General features: G+C 40.8%; 1 protein-coding gene across 4 annotated transcripts in view; it reads right to left on the bottom strand.

The window, feature by feature from the left end:
- Positions 1-27,994, bottom strand: part of USH1G (USH1 protein network component sans) — a 784,266-nt gene that overhangs the window by 43,055 nt on the left and 713,217 nt on the right. For 2 of the 4 annotated variants that reach the window (XM_063459052.1, XM_063459054.1), the window contains exon 1: positions 12,302-12,672. The exons of 1 other annotated variant lie outside the window; for it this stretch is intronic. In XM_063459052.1, the coding sequence (XP_063315122.1) occupies positions 12,302-12,465 (164 nt within the window). In that variant the 5' untranslated portion in view covers positions 12,466-12,672. Of the gene's footprint in view, positions 1-12,301; positions 12,673-27,994 lie in introns of those variants that run through there. One more of the 4 variants, XM_063459053.1, reaches the window with a different exon arrangement.

Genomic DNA, 27,994 nt, shown 5'->3' with positions numbered 1-27,994 from the left:
ATATTTTTTTATATCAATTATGTTGTCTATTTTTGCATATTTTCACATGGTAAATTTTATGTGTTGTCTTCAAATTCATCAATCCTTACAGTGACGTATCACCTCAAATTTACCTCTCTCCTATTGTTTCCTCTTCTCTTTCTATTTCAGAATCTGTTCTTCATTACTGATCTATTTTTCTTTACAACATAAGGGACTACTTTGTCTTATGTATTTTCCTTATGCTTTAAAATTGTGAAAGAGAATGAAGTTTAAGGCAAGCTCCACTTTCTTTGCCAAGCTAACGAAAGTTGACAGAGCCACTTTAAAAAAACACATGGGATTAAAAGGACAATTTTAAGTACCAAACCAATTTAGTTTTCTTGGACAGGATATGGTAAAATAGCCCCCCTATTCCTATCTCCCTTCATGCTCAACTTGTTGCAACTATTGTTGTGTCCAAAAGCCTTTTATGTGCCATCACATGGAAAACATAGCTCAACCCTGACGCATTCCATTTATTTTGTAGTGCGCAGAAGAGTTAAAGGAGCACACTGATGTTGGAAATACAAATATGATGTTCGGGACCGTGATGAAGGTACATTATGAGCACCTAAGCACACATTGAGCTGAGCTTTTTTTATTTTATTTTCACTCACTATGGGTGGCATACTTGTCACTGTATAGTAGTAATATCTAATGGTTAATCTAGTAATATCTCTGGTTAATCTAGGCATCTGGCTTAGTGCCACGTGCTGACGTATCTTCTTGGAGCTATTACTCCTAGTTTCACTGACTCCAAGTTCAATTGTTTAGAATTTATTTTGATTCCTTTGTGGAGACTTTGTGTAAATTATATCTACTATAGCTCTAGCAGTATTCTGTAAGCAGTGAGGATGGTTGGCTAATAATATTTTTTTCTATCTCCAGTTTGGTGGTAAAATAGGCATATACTTTTTTTTTTTTTTTAAGATGATGAGGCACATGTATCTAGATATAAGTGTTGGGAACTTGTTTTGAGTTCAAATTACATACATTGATCAGCCGTAACATAAAAATCACTGATAGGTGAAGTTAATAACATTGATTATATGTTCTTTAATTTCATGTGTTGAAAGCAGGTAAAATGGGAAAGCAAAAAGATCTGAGTGACTTTGGATCTTAAACTGCTTTCCCGGAATGCAGTGGTTAGTACCTGCCAAAAGTAGTGCAAGGAATGGTTAGCAGTGAACCAGCATCGGGTTCATGTGCGCCCAAGGCTCAATGCTGGCCATGCTAGAAAGGTGTCAGAACACACACAGTGCATTGCAGTGTGCTTCATATGGGGCTATGCAGCAGCAGATTGGTCAGAGTCTCCATGATGACCCCTATCCACTGCCAAAAGTGCCTTCAGTGGGGACATGAGCATCACAACTGGACCATGGAGAAAATGGAAGAAGGTTGCCTAGTCTGATAAAAACAGTTTCTTTTAGATCATGTGTGTCATTTATCTGGGAAGAGATGGCAGCAGGATGCACTATGGGAAGAAGGCAGGCCGTGGAGGCAGAATTATGCTCTGGGCAATGTTCTGCTGGGAAAACTTGGGTCCTGGCATTCATGTGGATGTTACTTTGACACGTATCACTTACCTAGAGATTGTTTTAGCACACGTACAACCCTTCATGGCAATGGTGCTTCCTGATGCCCGTGACCTCTTTCAGCAGAATAATGCACCCTGCCACTCTGCAAAAATGGTTCGGAAGTGGTTTTAGTAACATGACAAGAGTTCAAGGTGTTGCCTTAGCCTTCAAATTCCCCAGATCTCAATCCGTTTAAAGGACCACGATAGGCACCCAGACAACTTCACCTCAATTAAGTGGTCTGGGTGCCAGGTCCCCCTAGTTTCGTCCCCTGCAGCTGAAAACATAGCAGTTTCAGGGATTCTAGCAGTTTCAGAGGCCGTTTCCGGGATTCTCACTATGAGAATCACAGTGAGAAGATGCTGACGTCCATAGGAAAGCATTGAGTAATGCTTTCCTATGGGCGGTTTGAATGCACGTGCGGCTCTTGCCGCGCATGCACGTTCGGCGCTGACGTCGGCAGGAGGAGGAGAGTTCCCCAGCACCGAGGAAGCCCGGCGCTGGAGAAAGGTAAGTGGCTGAAGGGGTTTTAACCCCTTCCGCCCAGGGGAAGGGGGGGCCATGAGGGTGGGGGGGACCTAAGGACTAGATAGTGCCACAAAAACGAGCTCTATAGTGGTCCTTTAAGCATCTGTGGGATGTGCTGGAACAACAAATCCAATCCATAAAAGCCCCACCACACAACTTGCAGGACTTAAAGGATCTGCTGCTAATGTATTGGTGCCAGATACCACAGCACACATTCAGAGGTCTTATGGAGTCCATGCCTTAACCCATCAGAGCTGTTTCGGAAGCACGAGGGGGACCTACACGATATTAGACAGGTGGTTTTAATGTTGTGGCTGATTAGTGTATAGTTATATAGTTACATAGTAATTTAGGTTGAAAAAAGGCTAAAGCCCATCAAGCTTCACTGTGTCTGTATCCACATTTTTTGAAAGAGATCTATAATACATTCCATACTGTAATGCCCTGTTCTTCTGCTCCTTCTAACTTTTACATTTTGTAAGGGTATCTCCTATCTACAACTATATAGAGCATGTCAGAGGTGCTATAAGTGTTGTGCCTCCGGATCAATCTGCATAGGTACTTACAGGCAAATATAGCGCTAAGTACTTCACATTTCTGTACTCTAGTTTATCCTTTCACCTATTAACCTCTATAAGTAGGTCAAGCTATCGTTTACTCACAGATTTTTTTTTTCTGGAGTCAGTTCTTTTCCCACCGTGTGAGCATATGCTGCTTTTGATGCCTGTGCACCATCTGAGTCCTCATGTATGTCTGTTAAGGTTATACCCTTTTATGGAACATAGGGTCAGTGATCTCCTAGGTTCCCCCTTTCCCCTCTTAGGGAAAAGTGTACCTTCTCTTTTACCTATTAAAGCCTTTGATTTAAAACTGTCGTATAAGCTTTTCAAATGATTTAACATTTTAAATAAACTTTTAGAATAATTTAATATTATGAAAAAAAAATACTTTGAGTTGTTTTTTTAAATGAATTAATTATATTTTTTATATATGACATATTTTTGATATTTGAATACATTGTATACATCCTTTTAGAAGTTTATCCAAAAATATTAAATAATTTGAAAAGCTTATCCAACAATATTAAATTGAAGCCTACATTAGATTGAGTACTAGAGATGGCTGTAAAATTCCAGGTACTTTTTCCGTTTGACAGTTACGGAAAATAATGTACGTTTGTGGTTTGTTATAGTATTATTGGACTGTATTGAATTTTTCACTACATCCATCATGTCCCCATCCTCTCCACATAGTTGTGACCACAAAGTGGAATGTAAGGCTAAGCGGAGAGTAAAGGGCTGCTGCTGCTTGACTACCTTACACACAGGGCAGCTGGGACCTTTAGTCCTAGTGACTGGGGTGTCTCCTGAAGTTCTCATGGCTTATGGCTGCTGAACCATGGAGAGACCACCCCAAGGCCCTTTAATATCTGACTGATCTGACACTATCTGACTAGTATTAATACTGAGTATTTAATCTGCCCCTGACTCTAAATATAATATAATTATAGTGGTGTTGTAGATATGGTCTGCATTTTAAAAGTATGTTTTGCTATTGCGTAAAGCTATGTCACTGCAAAATATTTTTCGGTGTGGATTTTCTCAATTCAATTGAAGGTTGGGATATCTTGTACCATGTGATTTTCTTATGGATCCTTCATAAGACACAGAAGAATCTCATACAGGTATGTATTTAAAAGCTACAAAAAGCTGGAGTTGTTCTGGTGACTCTAGTATCCTTTTACGTACCGTTTTGATTTTTCTTTTGGACAGTATTCAAGCAACCTTTATTTTACAGGTTGTATTGCCTAAGTAACGTGCCACCTCCTACAAATAAAACTTATTTGGGTGAGGGAATTAAAGGTAGATAGAGTTTAGTTTTGGGATGGCTATGGGCTTTTGGTTAGAGGAAGAGGGTGAGATTTATGATACCTTTCCTCAGTCACGGATTTGCTATCTTAATTTTAGGGTTTTGGCTGGGGGAGCCGACATCTATCTCCATGAGGTCCAAAGAGACTGTGGAGACAGAACCTCTCAACAGTGGCAGAGTGAGATCCGGGGAGATGGCTTGGTTGGCACATCTCTTCAGTGGCTGTGTGTGGCTCCAGAGTGTTGGGTGGTAGCAACAGTAACAGTATTCATCTCCACCAGAATAATGAAGTCAACGGAGACAATTGCCATCCTCCCTAATAGCCTAAAGTGAATTTAACTAATGGTGCCTTGTCTGGGGCGCTACTAGACTATCATTACGAAACAGAATTATAACAGAAGCTTCAACCTTGTTTGTATGGGAGCCTCTGGCACGGACCTCCCACACCATCTCTCACCAACTAAATGAGAATGCATGGCTTACAGAGATGTTTGGAACCAACCTCCTTCCTTGAGACTGTAGGCTCCTTTGCTGTATAACACAAAAAACAACAAGAAAGTGCTGCGCCAGATATGTTAACAACACAATGTACAGTACAGTCTTGATTTTCAGGTCCCGTTCCACCATCCCTATTTTGTTTAATGGTGTCCCTTTTTTGGGGTCACCAGGAAACTGTCCTCCCAAAAAAATTGCTCACACTGCACTCAGGGCACTAGGACCCTGCAGAGAGTGCTGAAGCAGTGTTTGCTGCAAGTCCTGCCAACTGTGGGCTGTCATGCTTGATTGGCAGGCAACCTGGTTTGCATTCATGCTGGGCTGACCTGCCAGTAATTTGGCAATATTTACATTGTAGGGCTAAAACTAATGGTCCACTGCATCAAAACAACTTCAATGATATTTAGTGGTCTGGCTGCCATTAGTAGTCCTTTAATGATAATATTATTAGTAACATTGTAATTCTCTAAAATCCATGTTCCCATGCCACAGTCACAATACTCATGCAGGCTAAGCCAAATTCCCAGAGAAAACCCTTTGTCAAAATTGCAAGCACTCATTAATAGGCCCTAACTTTGCCAAAGAAATAGAGAATTGCATAATGACATGTTGAATAGATAAGTATGGCATTCTACCAACATAAAATGTGAAAATGATTACAACTGAGCATGAATATTAAATGGAATGGAGTCACAACCAGGCAGGAATTGTGTATAGTATGCTGTAAATAACTGACACAATCTGCTAAAAGCTTAAATTATTAACATATATAAATATTTTTTATTTTTTTTTACAATAGTAGTATCTTCTCATTAAATAGCTGTTGAATTGTTGTTAATGGCTTGAATAGTAACATATCAGCAACATAAAGAGTTACAGGTATATCATAAAGTGGAAAACAGATATATTAACATTTATTATACAGATACATTATGTGTTTTCATCACACTGGGATTTCTTAAAGGACCACTATTGTGCCAGGAAAAATAAACTTGTTTTCCTGGCTCTATAGTGTTAATAGGTCCGCCCCACTCTCATGGCCCCCCTCCTGCTGGGCTGAAGGGATTAAAACCCCTTCAGCCACTTACCTTTCTCCAGCGCCGGACTCCCTCATCGCTGGGGAACTCTCCTCCTCCTGCTGACATCAGCGCCGAATGCGCATGTGCGGCAAGAACCACGCACGCATTCAAACAGTCCATAGGAAAGCATGTGTGAGTGTGTGTTAGAGTGTTAGTGTGTGTTAGAGTGTTAGTGAGTGTGTTAGTGTGTGTGAGTGTATGTTAGTGTGTGTTTGTGAGTGTGAGTGTATGTTAGTGTGTGTGTGAGTGTGTGTTAGTGAGTGTGTTAGAGTGTGTGTGTTAGTGTGTGTGTGTTAGTCTTAGAGTGTGTGTGTGTGAGTGTATGTTAATGTGTGAGTGTGTTAGTGTGTGTGTGTGTTAGTGTGTGTGTGTGTTAGTGTGTGTGTCTGTTACTGAGTATGTTTGTGTGCATCTGTTAGTGAGTATGTATGTATGTCTGTCACTGAGTGTGTGTCTGTCAGTAAATGTGTGCGTCTGTTCATGAGAGTGTGTGTGTGTATCTTAAGCACTTACCTTTCTCCAGCGCCGGACTCCCTTGGCGCTGGGAATCTCTCCGCCCCGATCCGCCTCTCAGCTCCGAATGCGCATGCGTGGCAAGAGCCACGCGCGCATTCAAACCGCCCATAGGAAAGCATTACTCAATGCTTTCCTATGGACGTTCAGCGTCTTCTCACTGTGATTTTCACAATGAGAATCGCAGAAAATCCACTAGCGGCTGTCAATGAGACAGCCACTAGAGACTGGATTAACCCTCAGTGAAACATAGCAGTTTTTCTGAAACTTCTATGTTTTCAGCTGCAGGGTTAAAACTAGAGACCTGGCACCCAGACCACTTCATTGAGCTGATGTGATCTGGGTGTCTGTAGTGGTCCTTTAAGTGTATGTGTTTATGCATGCACTGGCGTACATACCGCGGTCGCACAGGTCACAGCCCTGCGACCCGGTGCCCGCCGCCATGTGTTGCGGCCCCAGCCCGTGCAGAGTAAGCGCGCGCGCGGGGGGGCCCACGGATCAGTTTTCGCACCGGGGCCCCATGGGTTGTGTGTAAGCCACTGGTTACTGCTGTGACAGCTTCTTACTCTTGTCATCCACAACACCTACCTAATATTGTGCAGGTCCCCCTCGTGCAGATGATTGGATTTGTTGTTCCAGCACATCCCACAGATACTCAATCGGATTGAGATCTTTGGAAATTGGAGGCCAGGTCAGGGAGAAGGGACGAATGCTGTAACAGGTTCGGTTATGGTCCTCAAGCTTGGGAACAGTCCCCCTTTGCCCCGTTACACATACACAGACACTGCAATATCCATGTGAACAATATTAGATTTACAACACACCTGTCAGAAATTATCATAATCATCACTTGGCTGTATATAACCTGACGCACTGTAGGCACAAAAACCATGAATTCATGTGGTTATTATGCCTTGAGTCCATGGGTATCAGGTCCCTATACCACTGCGACATTGTTTACTTATCATTTAGGAGAGAAATTCGGTCCACTGCAGCCTGCCTCCTTGTTTGCAATTCTGAAATGAAAGAAGCAGAGATGTGCTCCACTTCATGTAATACCAGGGGTAGTGGCTGAGAGAATCAGCTGACAATTCTCTTGGGCAATCACTTCCCTAGTGCCCGGTATGAATTGATATGGCACAAGGTATAAGCATAACACCGCCTCTGCCATATTGCCATTGAAATCAGGATTTCAGGCTGCCAGAGTCAGATAATCTCTACTAAACATTGAGTAAACCAATTAGCAGTGATGTAGGGCTTGGCGCTCACAGACTCCAATCACCATAACCACTTCAATATGTGCCTACGATATTCGTTTAACCTGTAATATATCAAAAAGCCCACAAAAGTGTTTTGTGGCTAAATTTGCAATATAGGCTTATCAAGTAAGACATCAACATATTAACCACTAGCCCATTAGTTATACCTGGTTTTAAGTCAATATCAATTAAGAATTTTATTGCAATACCAGCAGTAAAACAGTCTAAGAATTTTGGATGTTGGTTGTTTGGAAATGGCCTTATGATTCTGGCCAAAAGTCGGAAAGGCTCTTGGCCAACAGAATATATATGCTGCACACAAAATCTACACAAAGCAACAACAAACTCACATTATCCACAGCATTCACACACTACTGAGAGTTCACAGACTGTCTATACCAGCATTTCCCAATTGGTGTTCCGTGCAAACCTGGGGTTCTGTGTGAACAAAACTATTTGCCCATCAGGTGGGGCATGCACTTAGGGCCAACTGATGGGTATTGCTGAACAGGGGCCTAGTCAGGCACCGCGGCTGTTTACGAGCACGACTGGGCCCCTGTAATAGCGGATATAGAGAGCACTGTGCTGGAGGGAAAGAGCGGAAGTGTGCTGGTACAGACTCCACACACCAGCCTCAGCCAGTAGCACTACAAGGAAGCCACCCTCCCGCAGACAAAAGGTATGCTAATAGAAGGGTGACTGCAAATGTAAAAAGCATGACCTCTTTGAATCTGAGTGTGCGTGTATGTGCCAGTGTGTTGTATCTGTGTGTGTGTGCATGTGTCAATGTGTGTGTCTGAGTGTGTGTGTATGTGCCGATGTGTATCTGTGTTAGTATGTGTATCTCTGTGTGTTTGCATCTGTATCTCGAGGTGTGTGTATGTGTCACTGTGTGTATCTGAGTGTGTGTGTATGTGCCAGTGTGTATATCTCAGTGTGTATGCCAGTGTGTGTATATGTGTGACACTGAGTTTGTATGTGCCAGTGTGTGCATATTTGTGTGAATGTGCCAGTGTGTGTATCTGGGTTTGTATGTGCCAGTCTGTGAATATGTGTGTCAGTGTGTGTATGTGCCAGTGTGTGCATCAATGTGTGTCTGTGTATCAGTGTGTGTATGTGCCAGTGTGTGTATATGTGTGTCAATGTGTGCATATGTGCCAGTGTGTGCATCTGTGTGTCTGTGTATGCATGTGTTAGTGTATTTATATATCTGTATCTTTGTTAATGTATATGTTTATCTGTGTAAGTATGTATGTATGTATGTGGCACTGTATGTGCATACATCCCAGTAATGAAACACCAACACAACATGCAAACAAATCCCTGCATACACAAACATTACATACAAAAACACCCCTGTATTCAAACTCCAAAATTATATAAAACACTCAAACACACCCATATGTACATTCACATTTAAAAGCTGACACTACATCCAAACACACCCTTGCACGCAAATGCAAACATTACATACAAACACACCCCGATATTAAAACACTAAAATTATATACAAACACCAACTTTACACATAAAAGTGCACCTGCTCCTAAGTACTACAATCAGTTTACTATCCTTAGAAATTAGTTATACTAAAAAACTAAATGTACCAAAAAAGAAAACATTACACTCTGCTAATTAAAAGGTTTGTGCTACAGCGCAACATTTTTTTTTTTGGGGGGGGGGGGGGGGCGGAGGTTCTATGATGTTGGTAGACTATGTCAAAGGGTTTCACTGGAAAAATTAATTGGGTACCCTTGGTCTAAACCATACACAAAATACTAACAATTCACACACTATCCCTACCATTCACAAGCATGCAGCTATTACACATTGCATACAACATCGGCAATCTATACACCACATGCACATACTTAAAAACAGACACATACAGATACAGATTTCAATATTATTATTTATAAAGAAAAAAATGTTTCTTTTATGTATTCACACACTGTAGACATGCATTCAAACAATAAGTACATATAATTCATCAAATGTATCGAACTGCTTTTGTGTGTTTAAGAAATCTAAGTATAAAGTGTAAAGTGTTTAGTTAGTATTTTTATATTACACAATTGGACAATAAATTAGTATTGTCATAGTAAATACATAACTTGAAAATATGATCACAAATCTTGGAAATGCAATCTCATGCTTGTATAAAATTGTTGGCACAAATTGAACCTGCCCTGTTTCTGTACAATCTGGGCACAATGATGCCGGTATAAAATTCGGATTGGCACACCTCAAACCATGCAAAGGTCTATGTGAAGCTAATTTGATTTGTTGCACAGACATATGTGAAACTAAGTGCAAGTCAGTAGTCAGGCAGCTAAGAATTCTCACAAAACAATGCATGTTTATGTTACATTATTTTATTAATAGGGCTTTGGTAGTGGCAATTATTAGTGCCCCATAATCCAGAGTGTGGAGCCCCGTATGCTCCCCATATATATGATTACTACAAATGATAGTTTGTGAATCAAACTACTGAAATATGAATCTAGCAGTATAACAAAAGCTATTATCAGACTACTATGAGTGGGAATTAAGTCAACGGCACTAAGCAAATAGTGTTTAAGCGCTAAGCATATTAAAATTATTAAAACAATCCTTCTTCTGCTTTCACAAGAATAATTCCATAATAACTCAATCGCCATGATAAACAGTATCATATGAAAGGCATTTATCAGGAAGAAGACGCTGCGGCCCTTGGGAGAGAAGGGTTCTGCTCAAGGCTAACACTTTCTGGGAGGGGGCCATTAATAAGATTTTTTATTCCTTCTCTTCCAGTGATTTCAAGTGGTCATGGTGGTGAGAATCTATATGTGCTGCAATTCTATGTGAAACACTGCACATACAGAGAAATCTGGACTTTTGTGCTGTTTTTTTATTTTATTTTTTTACACCCCCTGCACATGTGACAGCCTGGAATTCTGTGAAAAATTTACGTCTGTCGTCAGACCACACAGTGCATAGGTGACAAACGTAACAAGATTCTGCCTTTCAGCCGCAAAGCTTTGCTCTCCCCTTTATCACTTCATGTGCTCCCTCTGCCTCTTACCATCTTCTTTCATTGCCGGTAACTTTTTTTTTTTTTTTTTAATTCATAAATCCCCTCCCACTCCTACTCTCCCCACGCCAGCTCAGAGCTATCACATATGCGCAGTCAGTTCAATCAAATTCTTATACAAAAAGAAAAATCCTGCGCTCACTCCCATCATTCCTGGGCAGCAGCAACGACTACAGTACACATCAGCTAATGCGTATATTAAAAACCAAAGAAAAAAGTTACCTGCGCTCTCTCCTTAATCCCTATGTCTTGAATGACATGTAATACATTCATTTATGTAGCACCTGTCTAGGGGGTCTGCCTTGACGTTGGCAGGCGGGCATCCCCTCCAGTGGCCATAGCAGTAACTAAATGACCTCCATTTGTTTAAATATACATAGGGATTAAGGAGAGTGCGCAGGTAACTTTTTTCTTTGGTTTCTTCAATCAAATTCTTCTCTATTTACCCAGTGTATTTTATGTTTCAAATATATGTGTCTTAAAAGGGTTAGAGTTGCAATGGTAGGCAATATATTTAATACAAAATATTCCGTGTTGTTCCAGTGGTGAATCGCACACTCTGTACCACTAGCTTTTGTCTCTCCATTGCGTCTCTGGAGTTCGGTTCCCTGCTTGCGCTCTGATTCAACACTGAGTGGCGGAAACACAAAACAGTGATTACTATGGAGAGCGTGCTACTCACCACCAGGCCACCAGGGTTGGAACCCCTCTGGGGTCATACAGGCAGGTGCTGCCATGCAAGTGATGGAAACAGGCTCCTTTGGAACCACGGAATTTTTTTTATTAAATATATTGCCTACCATTGCCTACCATTGCAACTCTAACCCTTTTAAGACACGAGGTCCAGGGGGAGACAGTTGAAGTGCGTATTACAAGACCACAGAAGAGAAGGCTGGACTGAGAATTGACTGAGGGTGTTTATAAGTGTTTGTGAGTGTGTGGCAATGTGCGTAAATACGTAAATCACATTCCTCCACACACAAATCACACAACCACGGACTTTCCACAATCCCACACATTTGACCCAACAGTAAAACTCACAGTAATTAGCGTGCATCAATGCATTACAGAACACCACCACAAAAGCATTGTGAGCATTGTGAGTATTATTGCTATAGAGCTCTGTGATGCACTCTGCTCATTACTGTGGGTTTTATTGCTGTCAAATTCTGTGATATGGTTGATTTAATGTGTCATTTGTAAAAAAAAAATGTAAAGTAAAAATCATGTTTGGAAGGGGGGGGGGAGTGATGAGGGGTTCCTTAACAGATTCTTGCACCAGAACCCTGAGGTTTCCACGCCCCTGCTTCAAATGCTATATGCCAGTGCTTTGTTTAGTGAATATACCTGACAGATTGCCTTAGTTCTATTCACTTGTCAATATACTGCAACTTCTGCAAATTAGAATTTATAAACTGTGATAGCAATGATCATTTCTCCTTGAAACAATCTACCTGTCATAAACAAAAGTCTTAACCACATAAATCAAATAATAAAAATGAACAATTAATGAAGATAAAATTATGTACAAGGGAACAGAACACAATACAAGATAAAAATCGTATTATTTTGCCAAACTAAAATCTAGCTCGTGAAGTATCAGGTCTACCATAAATATACCAATCCCTAATTAGTGTGTAAACATGTATACCATAGATAAAATAATGTACTTTTTGATATAAAGTTGTATTTTTTTTTTTTTTAAATCAGTCACCCCTTCCATCTCCCCCTCCCCCCCCCCCCCCCCCATCCCCCTTAAAGTATACAGTTACACTATAAAAAAATAAACTAAAATAAAATAAAAGTAGAATTAAAGGGTGATATCTGTGTCCATGGTCGTCAAAGTGTGTTCCAATGTATCAGTGTATTCCAGCAGACAGAACTCACCCCCGGCTGACGATGACCCTCAGTGCCCCGAGATGTCCATGATAAGCCGCCCACAGTGTAGGGGTCATGCCATCTTCGTCTGGCGAGTTTAACTCCCGTCTGGTCGCCTCCTTCAATAGATCCAAGAATCCATCCCGGGCGGCCCGGTGATACCGCCCGTCCATCCTGCATGTCCGGGAGAAAGGCCTCGCCACCCAGGGAAGCAGCCCCTCACCGTGTCCCCGCCTCTGTCACCTGCTTCCTCCGCTGTTACTATGTTGTCAGATCTCTGGCTCTCCTGGGTTCTGTAAATCCTGTGTTAGAATGTAACTGGATACTGCAGAGTGAAACAAACACTCCATCCCAGGGATGGACGTAACGTAAATGGGATTGACTATTGCATTTTGCATTCACTGGCTTTGCTGGAATGGTATAGTAGTAGTTCAGTTTATTCTAACCTCCCTCTCCCATCTTCTCCATAATTTCAGAAGCAAAATAAGACACAGCATTAACAATACTCCTCCCCCTCCCCCCCACATCCCCCCCCCCCCAAAAAAAATTGGTTTAAAAAATTATCTTATTAGTAAATAATAAAAAATGTTGGAAGATAAATTAATGCCATATAATTCTATCAATAAATACATGGATCAACCAAAAATATAAATGCCTTTTTTTTTTTATCTGTTTTAGTAATAAAAAAAAAGTTATAAAAAAAAAATCCTAAAATTATTTTTTTTCAAATAATATTCATTTTTTTCTTCAACATAACATAGTAGAATATAATATAATAATGTACAAGGAGAAAGAACAATTAAGCGGGCATTGCATCACCAAGACAAAGACAGCTATTGACCAAAAACAATAAAAATGGGAATCATTCCAAAAAAATAGGTAAATTATTGTGCTGTATACACGTGAGGAAAGATCTATTAGATTGAGTACCAGTCGTGTGCAGATATCTCATAACTATAAAAAACAACCAATTAAATATGAACATTGCAAAGTGGGTGAAACTAAACGAGCAATTACTAAATTTAGGTGTAATACATAACTCCCAACATTTGAAACAGGAATTCTTTAATGTTAAGGGTGTGAGTGTGTGAGGTGAGGCCAGGGCCGTGGCTGTTCTGAGAAATATTAGGTAACATACTACTAATAATTTATGTATCTTATTTACACAGACTGATTTCTAAACATATTTATTGCTATATGAATGCATTATTAAAGGAACACATTAGTGTCAGGAATACAAACACATATTCCTGACACTATAGTTTTAAAATCACTGTTTAGGTGGCCAGCCCCCGTCTCCTGCACACATCACCCTCACACAGCACCCTAACACACACACACACATATCACCGTAACACATACACACACATCACCCTCACACATATCACCCTCTCACAGCACCCAAACACACACATCACCCTAACACACACAGCACCCTCACTCACACACACAGAACCCTCACACAGCACCCTAACACACACACATCACTGTCACACAGCATCCTAACACACACAGCACCCTCACACACACACACACATTGCACACCTCACACAAACAGCACACCTTACACACACTGCACACCTCACACAAACAGCACGCCTCACACACAGCACCCCTCACAGTCACACACAGCACCCTCACACACAAACACATATCCCTCACACACACAGCACCCTCACAAACACATACTGCACCCACACACACACACTATACTCCTCACAAACAACCAAGCACATAGCACCCTCACACACACACCACCCTCACACAGCACCCCAACACACACACATCACCCTCACACAGCATCCTAACACACACAGCAACCTCACTCACACACACAGCACCCTCACACACTGCACACCTCACACAAACAGCACACCTCACACACACAGCACCCCTCACACACATCACCCTCTCACACACACACACACACACACACACAAACACATATCCCTCAGACACACAGCACCCTCACACACACATACTGCACCCCCATATGCACACTATACTTCTCACAAATGCACACTACACCCCACACCCTTCACACACACACTGCACACCTCACACATACACACAGCAGCCAAACAAATACTAGATTCCTTACCCAACTCTGGATCATCTACAGGTATACACAGACTAGATCTCTATATACACTCTGAATCCTCTACACACACACACACACACACACACACACACTCTCACTAGATCTCCAATACACACTCTGGGTCCTTCACACACACGCTGCACAACCTACACACACTACACTAGTTATTATATATATTATATGTATACGTGTGTAATTTAATTATAAGTGTATTTTTATATTAATATATGTACATATTAATATAAAAACACACTTAGCATGACATTATATATATGATATATAGACATATATTATATAGATATAATATATGTCTATATATCATATATACATATATATAATAATTATTATTTTTTTTATTAACTTTAACTTGTTTTTTTTTTTTTTTATGATTTTACACTAGCAGTGAGACTGCCTGTCAGCACAGACAGTCCCCCTGCAGGCAGACACATGGACACCTATTGTGACCATGTGATCGCTCTGTTGAGGGCTCCTAATCCGCCGTGGGGAGATTGTCTGGGCTGCAGGCAGTCTCCTCACACCGGGAGCAACGGCGATCGCCGCCGGGGGAACGACGGCGATCGGGTAAGTAACTAAGACCGTTAGGACGGTTCAGGACCGTCAGCGGTCGGCAATGCAAAAATGCCAATGACGGTCCTGAACCGTCCTCGGTCGCTAAGGGGTTAAAGCACTAAAAGAGGGGCAGTCACTAACCATCAGGCACATCGTATCGGTGACTTTGCCCCAGTACGAAGTTTGCACCATTTTACAGAACAGACATGTTTTATTGTTTAACATGAAAGAGAGAGAAAACCCAGAAGGGTGTCTTACAAGAAGACAGCCAAATGGGTAGGGGCCCAGTCCAATCTTAAGGTGAACGTAGCAAAAAAACAAAAACACTTTATTAAAGTCTATTAAAAACTGGGTCAGGATAGTAATGGACAGATGCCACACAACTGCCACACAAAAGGAGTAATTTATTTGCTGACTTGCTCCTGTAGTCTAAAATATGTGGGCAAGACGTTTCGTCATTTTAGACTTAGGATACGCGAACACGTGAACTCCGTCAGGCGACATCTGGAGACGCCTGTCTCGAGACACCTACACCAACATCATAACCACTCCTCAGCGGGTATTCGATTTATGGGTCTTGAGCATATAACACAACCCCCTAGGAAAGGAAATTGGGACTTAAGACTTAGACAAAGAGAAGCATTCTGGATCTATCACTTAAAAACACGTTCACCTATGGGGCTGAATGAGGGTTTCTCCTACTCCCCATTTATCTTATGTACTACCGTATTCTGATAAACAATGATATCTTAAGAATAAGCTTGTATATATGTATATAATTCTTTATTATTTCTAATTTTCAAATTTTTTGGCTACCCCTGGTTTATATTCCCATCATGTACTGATGGCTTGTGGTTTACCTTACCCCCTTTAATTGAGTGCCCTATCATACCCCCTGCTATGACCCTAAATTCAAGACCACTCACTTGTATATGTAAATTAATTTAGGAGGAAACCTATTCATTAATTCATAGATACATCATAAGTGATAATACAGTACCTGTTTTTATGTTGCCAGGTTTTTACCAAATCGGCTAAACCGATACGCACATATGAGCTACAACTATGAATTAATATTTGGCTCCTTATTTACACAATATATACCCAAGTGAACTAAAGGTCCTTTATTTACATTACCAGTGGGAGTTAATTGGGCACTCTAAGGGTTAATCCCCCTCTCCCGATCTGTGTGCGCTCGTTTTTTCTCGGCCGTTTATCACGTGGTAATAGGGGCCGGGCTTGCGGCACGTTATGCCACGCCCCCTTGGCCCCACTCGTGAGACGGCCAATTGCTCCGAGCACACGGATTGGTAGCTACCCAGGTGGACCTAATGAGGTACCGGTATAAAATAAACCGCGGGGACAGCCTCCCTTCAGATACCCCTGATGACGGCGTACGGTTACGCCGAAACGCGCGTCGGGTTCAGTCTGGTTTCACTTTCCTGAGCACTTCAGCACTTTGCACTTATGTTCGTCTAGTGATTCAAATCTGGGGCTTTAGGTGTATGGACTTAGTCTAGATTAGAACACCCACGAAGGTGTTATCTAGGAGAGTAAGGGCTAGCACAGTGAGTAAGGGATCAGTGTGGGAGAATATACCTTTCTTTCCTCCCTCCTTTCCCTGTCTCTCCCCTACTGCTTTTCTGTTCCCTGATTTTTGCATGGCTTAGTATACCGCCTCGACTTATTAGTAAGGGGCTTTTTTAGGTGTATTGGCTTATTGTAAGCCGTTTCTCCATGCGATTATCTCTCTCCTTACAGGACTCTGTCCATTACTATCCTGACCCAGTTTTTAATAGACTTTAATAAAGTTTTTTTGTTTTTTTTGCTACGTTCACCTTAAGATTGGACTGGGCCCCTACCCGTTTGGCTGTCTTCTTGTAAGACACCCTTCTGGGTTTTCTCTCTCTTTCATGTTACTTAATTCCAGGGTTATGCCCTATCACCCAGTCTAGGTGACCGTCTCTCTTGAGGCACGGAAGTCGGGTTCGATTTTTTCCTTCCCAGTCTTCTGGCCCCTAGAGGTTTTCATTTCTCTATGTTTTATTGTTTATAACAGAGCTTTCCTGTAGATTTAATAATGTTATCTTTAAATGAATGGTAGTAATCTAAGAGGTAAAATGCTTAAAATTGAATTTGAGTTACACTTTTTAGTTATTTTTCTAAACAGATAAGATAAAAAAAAAAATCCATGAATGTGTGCATCCTAGCTCATTTGTAGTGATGAAATTTGAAATAAAACAAGCAGGCATGATATACAGAGGTGTAAAAAAACAAGTAAAATATATTGGAATTAAAGGGACACTATAGACACCAGACCAACTACAGCTTAATGCAGTGGTTCTGGTGTCTATAGTCTGTCCCTGAATGTTTTTTAATGTAAAAAAATGTGTTTACATTGCTCCCTAGGGACACATACAGTTGCAGTCACTCAGACAGCCACTATAGTTGCTTCCTGTGGCACTGCTGCAGAGTGTGCAGTACTGACACTCAGCCTCTCCACGCTTTGCAAGAAGACACTGAACATTCCTCTTCAAGATGCATCAATTTATGATTGGCCAGGGCAGCGTTGCCTCCGCCCCAAGCATGCCTTCTTGGCTGGGATCATTAAAATTGACTAACTCAGTCAATCCAATGCTTTCTAAAGGTAAAACATTGGATTGGCTGAGATCATCAATTCTGTTTGTCAACCAAGGAGGCAGTTTAGGGATGGAGCCAGACGTGAGGAGCTGGCGCTGGAAAAAGGTGAGTTTTAACCCTTTTACTTTCCTGACAGGGGGGCTGAGGCACTAAATAGTGGTATTAGAACTATAGAGTCAGGAATACATATTTGTGTGAGACCGCGAATAGACAGCACCATCCTGGGATGAAATGCAGGATGAAATTAGTCCAGATGTGTCAAAGGTTTTACACATCAAATTGAATTATTTAATTATTACAATACAACCCAAATAGCAATGCATAATATCTAATGGCTTCTTGTATCATCTCCTAAACACACTTTGTTATTCCAGAAATATAACATCAATTTTATTAATGACCTTTTTGTTTTTTGTGTGTTTTTCTTCAAAATCTTTAGACATTATAATAACTATGTCAAATATGGAAAAGAGGAAAAGATTCCCGATGTACCATACTATATTCGGGTGACTCCAAGAGAAACTAACCAACTAATGACATATGCTCGGCCACCTAGGTAAGTGTATTCTGAGACACAGAATGGCCGACCATAATCCTATAATGTTATCCAAATAAACCTTCAGTGTCCTCAGTAAACCAATGAGAGAAGAACCACAGATAGAGAAAGATGTCAATGCTCTTTCTGAGCCAACATCACAAATCTCAAATTGGAATATTTAACAATTACAATATGACCCAAATAATAACCTATAATATATAATGGCTTCTTCTATCATTTCCTAAACACACTCAGTTATATCAGAAATATAACATCAAATGTGTGAAATATGAAACGCCAATAATCACTCTTTCTTTCCTAAACAGGCTACATCTTAAAGCAGAGCCCCAGACACTCCCCCAGATATCACCTAATCTGGAAATCTCTCCTGATCCTGAGAAAGGGAAGAGATTGGAGCCACGGGAACAGAATGAAGGGTTTGTAGAAGAAAGTCTAAAATGTTGTTAAAAAAGCACAAAGATACTTTACCTTTTCCCTTCTGTTACATCTAAATTTGCTGTGCTTGATGAAAGGTAAATACTGTGTAATCACATTAATCAAAGGGGAGAGATCTTTTTTTTTTTTTCTATTGTTGATGTTTTTTTTTACAAATTGAGATTTAAGCCTCTCCACTGGGTGCTGGAAGAATTAGCTTGACTTTTTGTTTTTTGTGTGTTTTTCTTCAAAAGCTTTAGACATTATAATAACTATGTCAGATATCGAAAAGAGGAGAAGATTCCCCATGTACCATACTATATTCGGGTGACTCCAAGGGAAACCAACAAACTAATGACATATGCTTGGCCACCTAGGTAAGTTGTGGCGAAACCGAACTCGCCACGTGTCCTTGGAGGGGGCTGCTTGCCCGCCTCTTGCCTTTGGACTATGGACCAGACCTTATGGGAATGTGATACCCCAGATAGCTATACCATGGAGCCTATTCATATAATGAAAGACTATGGGAAAGACTTTAGCTCCATGGCAATTGTACTGTGTGAGTAGGATCTGCGCGCTATTCGGTAGTTTTGTGCGCGCAGATCCCAGCTATCTGGGGATAGGTGAAATGTCTGTGTGTTATGTGTAAAAGGTGAATTTATGTATTTTAAAGTGTTTTACTGTCTTTGTGTCCCCATGTGCTTAATGGAGTCTGTCTCTGTGATGGGAGATAATTGAATTACTTCTCCAGCACAGAGAAGGCCCTGTAAACCTGGAAAGCTAGGGGTTTTAAAAGATACTTTTAGTAACTTTTGAACCCCTGGTCTGATCCATGCCATTTTTTAATATGTTGTTCCCCTGAATGGATTGATTGTGGATATGTCTTTTTATGTGAATGTGATGTATGGTTTTAAAGTTAGGAAAGTTGTGTAAAAGTATATTTTACACTGTATGCATAATGGGATTATGTGTCACACTAAGGGGAGGGGATGTGTGGGAGGAAACATCTATGTAATTGGTTCTTTTATGCCTCCCCTTGGGTGTGGCCTGTATGTGTGAGTTGGAAATAAAAGCCAGGCTGGATGAGCCAGTCCAGAGTTCCTGTTTTACCCTCAAAGTGATGTGTCGTCTCATTATTGGGGGAAGGATTGATTGCATGCTGTTCCAGTTGACTGCTAGGAGTACAAGCCTATTCGTATGGTTCCTATTCAATGGTCTACAGCATTCATATGCTTGGGAGAATTTAAAAGGTTTCTCGGATTCGGTGATTGTGGTGTCTGCCAGAGTGCTTGGAGTCCTCAGGAAGCACTAGGAGCATCCATTAACGGAGGTACCAAGTCGGGGTGCCAGGCGATCCGTTACATTGGTGGCAAGCGGTGGGATGGCGTCCTAGTGCGAGGTAAAGCAGCTCAGAGACACTGTTTGGATTTACAAATTGAGGGCAACGCTAGCACTCGTGCAGCGCCCCTGCGAGCAGACTAGTATGGAAGGTTCTGGCTCTGGAGATGATTGGCTGGCCGAGGTGAGGCAGCGAGTGGCCGAGTATGGGGATGATATACCCATGGAGACACGCCGGGTGATCTGGAACCAGGTCATGGCCGAGCGAAACAGAAGGCTGGACCGAGAATTCCGGTTGGCGAAAGAGAGGAAGTATGCTCAGCAGCACGAGCGTTACAGCAGCCGAGTAGAGGCTGCATCCGAGGAGGTTAGCCGTCTTTCCCTGAGGCGGCGGGAGGAACCCGAAGTGGGGGTCCTCATAGACTGGTCCTGTGAGGAACCACAACAGGCAGGTAGAGATGGGACCAAGGTCTCTCCACCGGGATGCTGGGCAGCCGGCCCAGATCCCCAGCAGCAGCCAGAGTTGCCAGGTGGGGAAGCAGGTGGCCCTTACTCACAAATGTTGAGGGGCCTCACGGATTGGTCCTGGGAAGACCCACAGATGGCAGGTGGAGATGGGACTGCGGTCTCTCTACCGGCCCTACAGGGATGCTGGGCAGTCGGCCCAGATCCCCAGCGGCAGTGTGCGTTACAGGGAGCTGAAGGTGCCGTTCTTGCTCCCCAGCGGCAGTCTACGGTGCAGGGAGAGGAGCCTGTTATCCCCTCTCCCCAGCGGTTGAAGGTGTGTAAGGGAGAGGAGTTTGTTATTCCCTCTCCCCAGCGGCAGCACAGCTCACCAAGGGGAGACAGTAAGCCCTTAACCAGCGCAGATGGGACCGTGGTCTCTGCGCCCTGCCTACAGGGAGTACAGAGGGTCAGCCCTGCTCCCCAGCGGCTGAAAGTGTGTAAGGGAGAGGAGTTTGTTACCCCCTCTCCCCAGCGGCAGCTTAGCACACCAAGGGGAGACAGTAAGCCCCACACCAGCGCAGATGGGACCGTGGTCTCTGCGCCCAAGTTACAGGGAGCTGAAGGGGCCGTCCTCCCTCCCCAGCGGCAGTGTGATTTGTTGGGAATTGGGAGCCCAGTCTCCATTCCCCAGCGGCAGAGTATCCAGCAGGGAATGGAGAGCCCAGCCCCCTTTCCCCCTCAGCAGGACTCTGTGCTGGGAGGAGAGACAGTCGGTCTCCCTCCGCAGAGACGTGAAGTATGTATGGGAGAGGAGATTGTTACCATGTCTCCCCAGCGGCGGATCATTAATGTACAGGGAATAGAGAGCCCAGTCTCCATTCCCCAGCGGCAGAGTGTTCTAATGGGAGAGGAGCTGGTTACCACCTCTCCCCAGCGGCAGCTTAATGTACCAGGGGGAGACTGTAAGCCCCACACCTGTGCAGATGGGACAGTGGTCTCTGCACTTCCAGCACAGGGGGTAGGGATGGTCAGTCCTGCCCCCCCACGACAGGGCTGTTTAGCCAAAGGGGAGACAGTCTGTCTCCAGCAGCAGAGCTGTGTACCCAGAGGGGAGACGGTCGGTCTCCCCCTCCCACAACCAGGCTCCAATCAGGCTACTTCAGTGGTAGCGCTGGCACCAGGGCAGAGTACCGCTGGTCTCTGCCCACTCAGCAACCCACCAAGGCAGACTACCAGTCCCCCACACAGCCGTGGTGAGGCACCTGGACCTGGACAAAGTTCTCCTCTACCCAGGTGTAGTAACCAGTTATTGTGGGTGGGAGGTACTGCTGTTTGTGATTCATGGGTGGGTTGCTGGACTAACCAGGGCACTGACCGGCAGGAGGTCAGATACCCTGTTAGTCTGGGGGGTAAAGGGGAGAAGTGTGGCGAAACCGAACTCGCCACGTGTCCTTGGAGGGGGCTGCTTGCCCGCCTCTTGCCTTTGGACTATGGACCAGACCTTATGGGAATGTGATACCCCAGATAGCTATACCATGGAGCCTATTCATATAATGAAAGACTATGGGAAAGACTTTAGCTCCATGGCAATTGTACTGTGTGAGTAGGATCTGCGCGCTATTCGGTAGTTTTGTGCGCGCAGATCCCAGCTATCTGGGGATAGGTGAAATGTCTGTGTGTTATGTGTAAAAGGTGAATTTATGTATTTTAAAGTGTTTTACTGTCTTTGTGTCCCCATGTGCTTAATGGAGTCTGTCTCTGTGATGGGAGATAATTGAATTACTTCTCCAGCACAGAGAAGGCCCTGTAAACCTGGAAAGCTAGGGGTTTTAAAAGATACTTTTAGTAACTTTTGAACCCCTGGTCTGATCCATGCCATTTTTTAATATGTTGTTCCCCTGAATGGATTGATTGTGGATATGTATTTTTATGTGAATGTGATGTATGGTTTTAAAGTTAGGAAAGTTGTGTAAAAGTATATTTTACACTGTATGCATAATGGGATTATGTGTCACACTAAGGGGAGGGGATGTGTGGGAGGTAACATCTATGTAATTGGTTCTTTTATGCCTCCCCTTGGGTGTGGCCTGTATGTGTGAGTTGGAAATAAAAGCCAGGCTGGATGAGCCAGTCCAGAGTTCCTGTTTTACCCTCAAAGTGATGTGTCGTCTCATTATTGGGGGAAGGATTGATTGCATGCTGTTCCAGTTGACTGCTAGGAGTACAAGCCTATTCGTATGGTTCCTATTCAATGGTCTACAGCATTCATATGCTTGGGAGAATTTAAAAGGTTTCTCGGATTCGGTGATTGTGGTGTCTGCCAGAGTGCTTGGAGTCCTCAGGAAGCACTAGGAGCATCCATTAACGGAGGTACCAAGTCGGGGTGCCAGGCGATCCGTTACATAAGTGTTTAATGAGACACATAATGACTGACTTCTATAAGGTAATCCAAATACAACTTCAGTAAGCCAATACCTTGGCTCTCTCACTGGCTGTCTGTGTACACAGGAAACCAATGAGAGAAGACCCACAGATAGAGAAAGATGTCAATGCTCTTTCTGGTACAAAACAAACTATTTACTGGAATTACTGTAACTAGAATGTAATGTATGTAACATACATGATCGGATAGTGTCACTATAAATTGTACAATTCTTCATAAAAGCATATCACTTAAACTGTTAATAGCTCACGACTGATTCCTCTTCTGCAACTGTCACTAGTCTAATACTATCCTTACCTTTTGTGTCATTTTACCCCACTTCCTCTAGCATGTAAGCTCATTGAGCAGGGCCCTCAACCCCTCTGTTCCTTCTCTAGAATGCCCTGTTTCTACTATCGAACCTCATACAAGTGGATTGACAAAAGAGCTGCCAGTAAACCTTGGTCAGCCACAGTCCACTTTAGATTGTCCAACTGAGCCTGCAAATCTAGATTCTCAGAACCCAGTTACAGCTATTTTACTACAGCCTACGTCACTAGAGCCTACAGAGGTTATCACACATCTAGAAGACAACACTTCTCTAGAATGCCCTGTTTCTTTTTTTTTATTTTTTAAAATCTTTATTTTTTTTTCCCTTTCAATTGTTTTAGACATTTAACGAATTGCAATACGTCTATTAGTAATTTGTACTTCTACAGTCAATATTCAATTCATATTAATTTTACGTATAAAATGAAGGCCTCTTTAAAATATAGGATTTAACATTACGTAACTAATAGTACATATATTATACCAATTTTCAATATAACACAAGACAAAACATTGCAGCAAAATAGGAAATTTTGAAAATTCTCCTTAAGTAGGATAGGAGGAGCTTTAGATATGGCTTATATATTTTCAATGTTCAAGGTATACACAGTTGGTTGGTATTACTTCCAATTAATAGAGATTTACTTATCTAATATTTTCTGTGTTAATCAGTTCTAAACATTTCATCCAAACAGATACTTTTTTACTTAATTTTTGTTTACTCAACATCAACTCCATTTTTATCTGAAACTCGAGTTGTTTTTTTACTTTCTTCCAAGGGACCTCTAAATATTTTTTCCACCATCTCGCCACAACTATTTTAACAGCTAAAAAAAGATGTTTGAGAATTGCTTTTAATTCATATGCCATAGGTGGCCAATTTAAATGTAGCAAAACGACCTCTGGGGAAATTTTCAACTCGAGTTTTAGATTTTTAGATATAAACTTTTGTGTTGACAACCAAAGATTTCTTAATTTATAACAATCCCACCAGATATGTCTAAAATTACCTCTTACCTATCTACATCTCCAGCAAACCGGATTAGTTGAGGGATATATTTTATTTAATTTATCCAGTACCAAGTACCATCTGTTTAGGACTTTAAAGTGTGTTTCTAGCAAGTTTAATGAATGTATATTCTTCATGACGTCCATCATTGAAGAACCCCATTGTTTCATATTGATATCGATATTTAAATATTTTTTCCATGCAAATAAAGCTGTTGGATTTATATCCTTGACACTTGCTTTGCTCAATATTAAGGCTTTAGAAAGTGGTTTATTAATTTTTTTTGAAGTAAATAGTAAATCAATCAGATTGCTCAAATTAGATTTTGATGTAATTAAATGTGTAGTCATGTAGCTTTTAAGTCTTAAAAAATTAAACAACTCCTTAGATGGAAGGTTATATGCACATGTTATTAGAGCAAAAGTTTTGATTGTTCCTTCTGTCAATAAATGTTTTAATCGTAATATCCCTAATTTTTTCCAGTTATTGAGGTTTAAATCTTCTACTTGATTTTCCACAGTATTTAATTCCAAACAACTCGGAACTTTTTTTTCAATATTTAATGCTTTCTTTATTTTAGACCAATTGTTTAATAGCTGAGTCAAAATAACATTAGGATAATCTTTTTTAGAGGTTTTGTCTATATTCCAAATTAAAGGACAGCTTACTGAAGTGGTCTGGGTGCCAGGTCCTTCTAGGATTAACCAATTTTTTCATAAACATAGCAGTTTCAGAGAAACTGCTATGTTTGTAAATGGGTTAAGCCTTCCCCTATTTCCTCTAGTGGCTGTCTCACTGACAGCCGCTAGAGGCGCTTGCGTGATTCTCACTGTGAAAATCACAGTGAGAGCACGGAAGAGTCCATAGGAAAGCATTATGAATGCTTTCCTATGTGACCGGCTGAATGCGCGCGCAGCTCGTGCCGCGCGTGCGCATTCAGCCGACGGGGAGGAGAAGAGGAGGATCAGAGTAGGAGAGCTCTCCGCCCACCGCTGGAAAAAGGTAAGTTTTAACCCTTTTCCCCTTTCCAGAGCCGGGCGGGAGGGGGTCCCTGAGGGTGGGGGCACCCTCAGGGCACTCTAGTGCCAGGAAAACGAGTATGTTTTCCTGGCACTAGAGTGGTCCTTTAAGCAATCCAAACTAGAAACTTCCCCTGCCCTCATTTCCATCTTATACCATCCTTAATTTTTATTTTCTTCTACTTGCATTCTATAAATATGTAAGATTGTGACTGCTTTAAAGTTGTTTATTATTAATGGATAAGCGAGTCCGCCCTTATTTAGTTTTTGTGCTAATATTGACTGCTTTAATCTTGGCTTCTTACCTTTCCAGATATATTGAGTAAAACTTTTTTGTATTAATTCAAGCCAATGAATCGGAATATGGAGAGGTAGCATTTGGAACATATAGTTCCATTTTGGTATTACATATGAATTGATCACATTTATTCGTCCCCAAAAAGTGATTTCTAAGTTTCTACGATCTTTTAACCATTTATTGAGTTTTAATAATAGTTGTAAAAAGTTTATCTCCATAATCTTATTTACCTCTCTAGTGATTTTAATTCCTAAGTAATCCATACTGTCTTTAACCCAAGTAAAGTCATAACTGTTTTTAATCTCTTGTTGCGTTTTTTTATCGAGATTAATATCTAAAATCAAGGATTTATTTACGTTTAATTTGTAATTTGATATGTGACTGTACCGATCAATTTCCTGCATAATATGTTCCAATGAACTCTTGGGATTAGTCACAGTGATTAGAATATTGTCAGCATATAAGCTGATCTTTTGAGCTTCATCCATTATGTTATAGCCTTTAATCTTGTTGTTGTTTCTAATATTTTCAGCCAATGGTTCAATAGACAATAAATAAAGTAATGGTGAAAGTGGGCATCCTTGCCGAGTCCCATTTTTAAGTTGAAACCATGGGGCAATAATATTAGGTCCTATAGTACATGCAACTGGGTTTACATAGAGAGCCATAATGGTTTTCTTAATCCAGCCTTCGAATCCATAGTGTGATAAAACAGCTTCTAGGTATTTCCAGCTGACTCTGTCAAATGCTTTTTCAGCATCAATCGACAGAGTCAGAACTGGAATCCCATTTCTGTTTGCATCATCTAAGACGTTTATAATTCTTCTCGTACTTGTATAAGAATTTCTACCTGGAACATATTCTATTTGATCTCTATGAATAATTGATGGAAGAAGTTTCTTTATTCTAGCAGCCAAAACTGAAGCATATAACTTAGTATCTACGTCTATTAAAGATATTGGTCGATAATTTTTAACATCAGTAGGGTTTTTATAATTTTTTAAGATTGGCAAAATATTAGCTTTCAACATCTCTGCTGGAAAACTCCTCTATTTGCAGCTGTGTTGAAAGCATTAGTCAAATGAGGACATAATAAATCTTTAAATGTTTTATAAAATAAATTGCTAAACCCATCAGGGCCTGGTGTTTTTGATATTTCTAGCTCATATATAACTCTCATAATCTCATCTATAGTTATGGTCTTATTTAATAATTCATTATCAGTTATTGTTAGTTGAAACTTATTTATACTTTCCAAGTATTTTTCAATATCATCATCTGTAGTAGTTTGAGGTATGTTGTATAAATTACTATAGAATTCATTGAAGTGTTTTCCTATTTCTCTAGGAGTTATTGCTGTTTTTCCATTGTGTATTAATTTTTCCACTTTGTTTTGTCCTTTTTGTTTTCTAAGTTTTTGGGACAGCATTTTATCGGCTCTATTGCCTTTAGAGTAATATTTAAGTTTTAATCTGTCCATGTTTTTGACAGTTCTTTCTATTAATTTTTGCTTTATGTTTTCTTTTAATACTGATATTTTTTCATAAATTTCAGGGGATGGAGATTGTTTATTAATATAAGTCATATTTCTTAATTCAGTATGTAAGTAAGATAGAGTAATATTTTTATCAACTTGACTTTGTAATTTGATAAAATGGCCCCTTATTACAGCCTTAAAGGCGCACCACGAAATAGATGGATCAGTATTTTCTGAAATATTTTCTTTGAAATAATTTTTTATATTATTTTCTATATAGGTTTTATTTATTTCAGAACAAAGCAAGTTATCACTTAAGCGCCAAGTATATGTTTCTCTTTTGGTTATACAAAGACCTATTTCACACAGCACACCATTATGATCCGTCCATACGATTTCATTAATTTTTGTTTTTTTAATCGTATCAATAATACTTGGATCCACCCAAATCATATCTAATCTTGAATACGAAAAATGAACTTTGGAAATATGCGTATAGTCTCTCTCATTAGGGTTATAAATTCTCCAAATGTCAAACAAGTTGTATTCATCTTTAATCTTCCTTAAAGCTTTGGCTTGTTTTATCACCATTTGATTTAAATTATTTCCTTTCATTAATTTTTTTGTCTATCTGTGGATCTAATATAGCATTGAAGTCACCTGCTAATATTAACTTTCCCACTTTAATTTCGTCTACTTTTTCTAGTATGGTTTTTAAATAAGAAGCTGGTGAGTAATTTGGAAGATATATATTACATAATGTAAAATGTATGGAATCAATTTTACATATAATAATCAAAAATCTGCCTTTAACATCTTGTACTTGATGAATAATTTCAACTTTGATTTTTTTCTCCAAATACTATAGTTACTCCACATTTTTTTTTAATCTTTTTTAATCTTTATTAGAGGCATGGATTATAAGCGGAAATATTTTTCCTCCCCAATTTTGTTTATCTGATTGCCTCCAATGGGTTTCTTGTAGACACATTAAATGTAATTGTTTTTCACTTAAATATTTATATAGTAGAGCTCTTTTTGCTATAGTATTCATACCTTGAACATTGAGTGTGAGCAT

This window comes from Pelobates fuscus, chromosome 6 (assembly GCF_036172605.1).
Source record: "Pelobates fuscus isolate aPelFus1 chromosome 6, aPelFus1.pri, whole genome shotgun sequence".
Lineage (NCBI taxonomy): Eukaryota > Metazoa > Chordata > Amphibia > Anura > Pelobatidae > Pelobates > Pelobates fuscus.
Note: the sequence above shows the minus strand (reverse complement) of the source record. Positions and strands in the feature narration are given on the sequence as shown.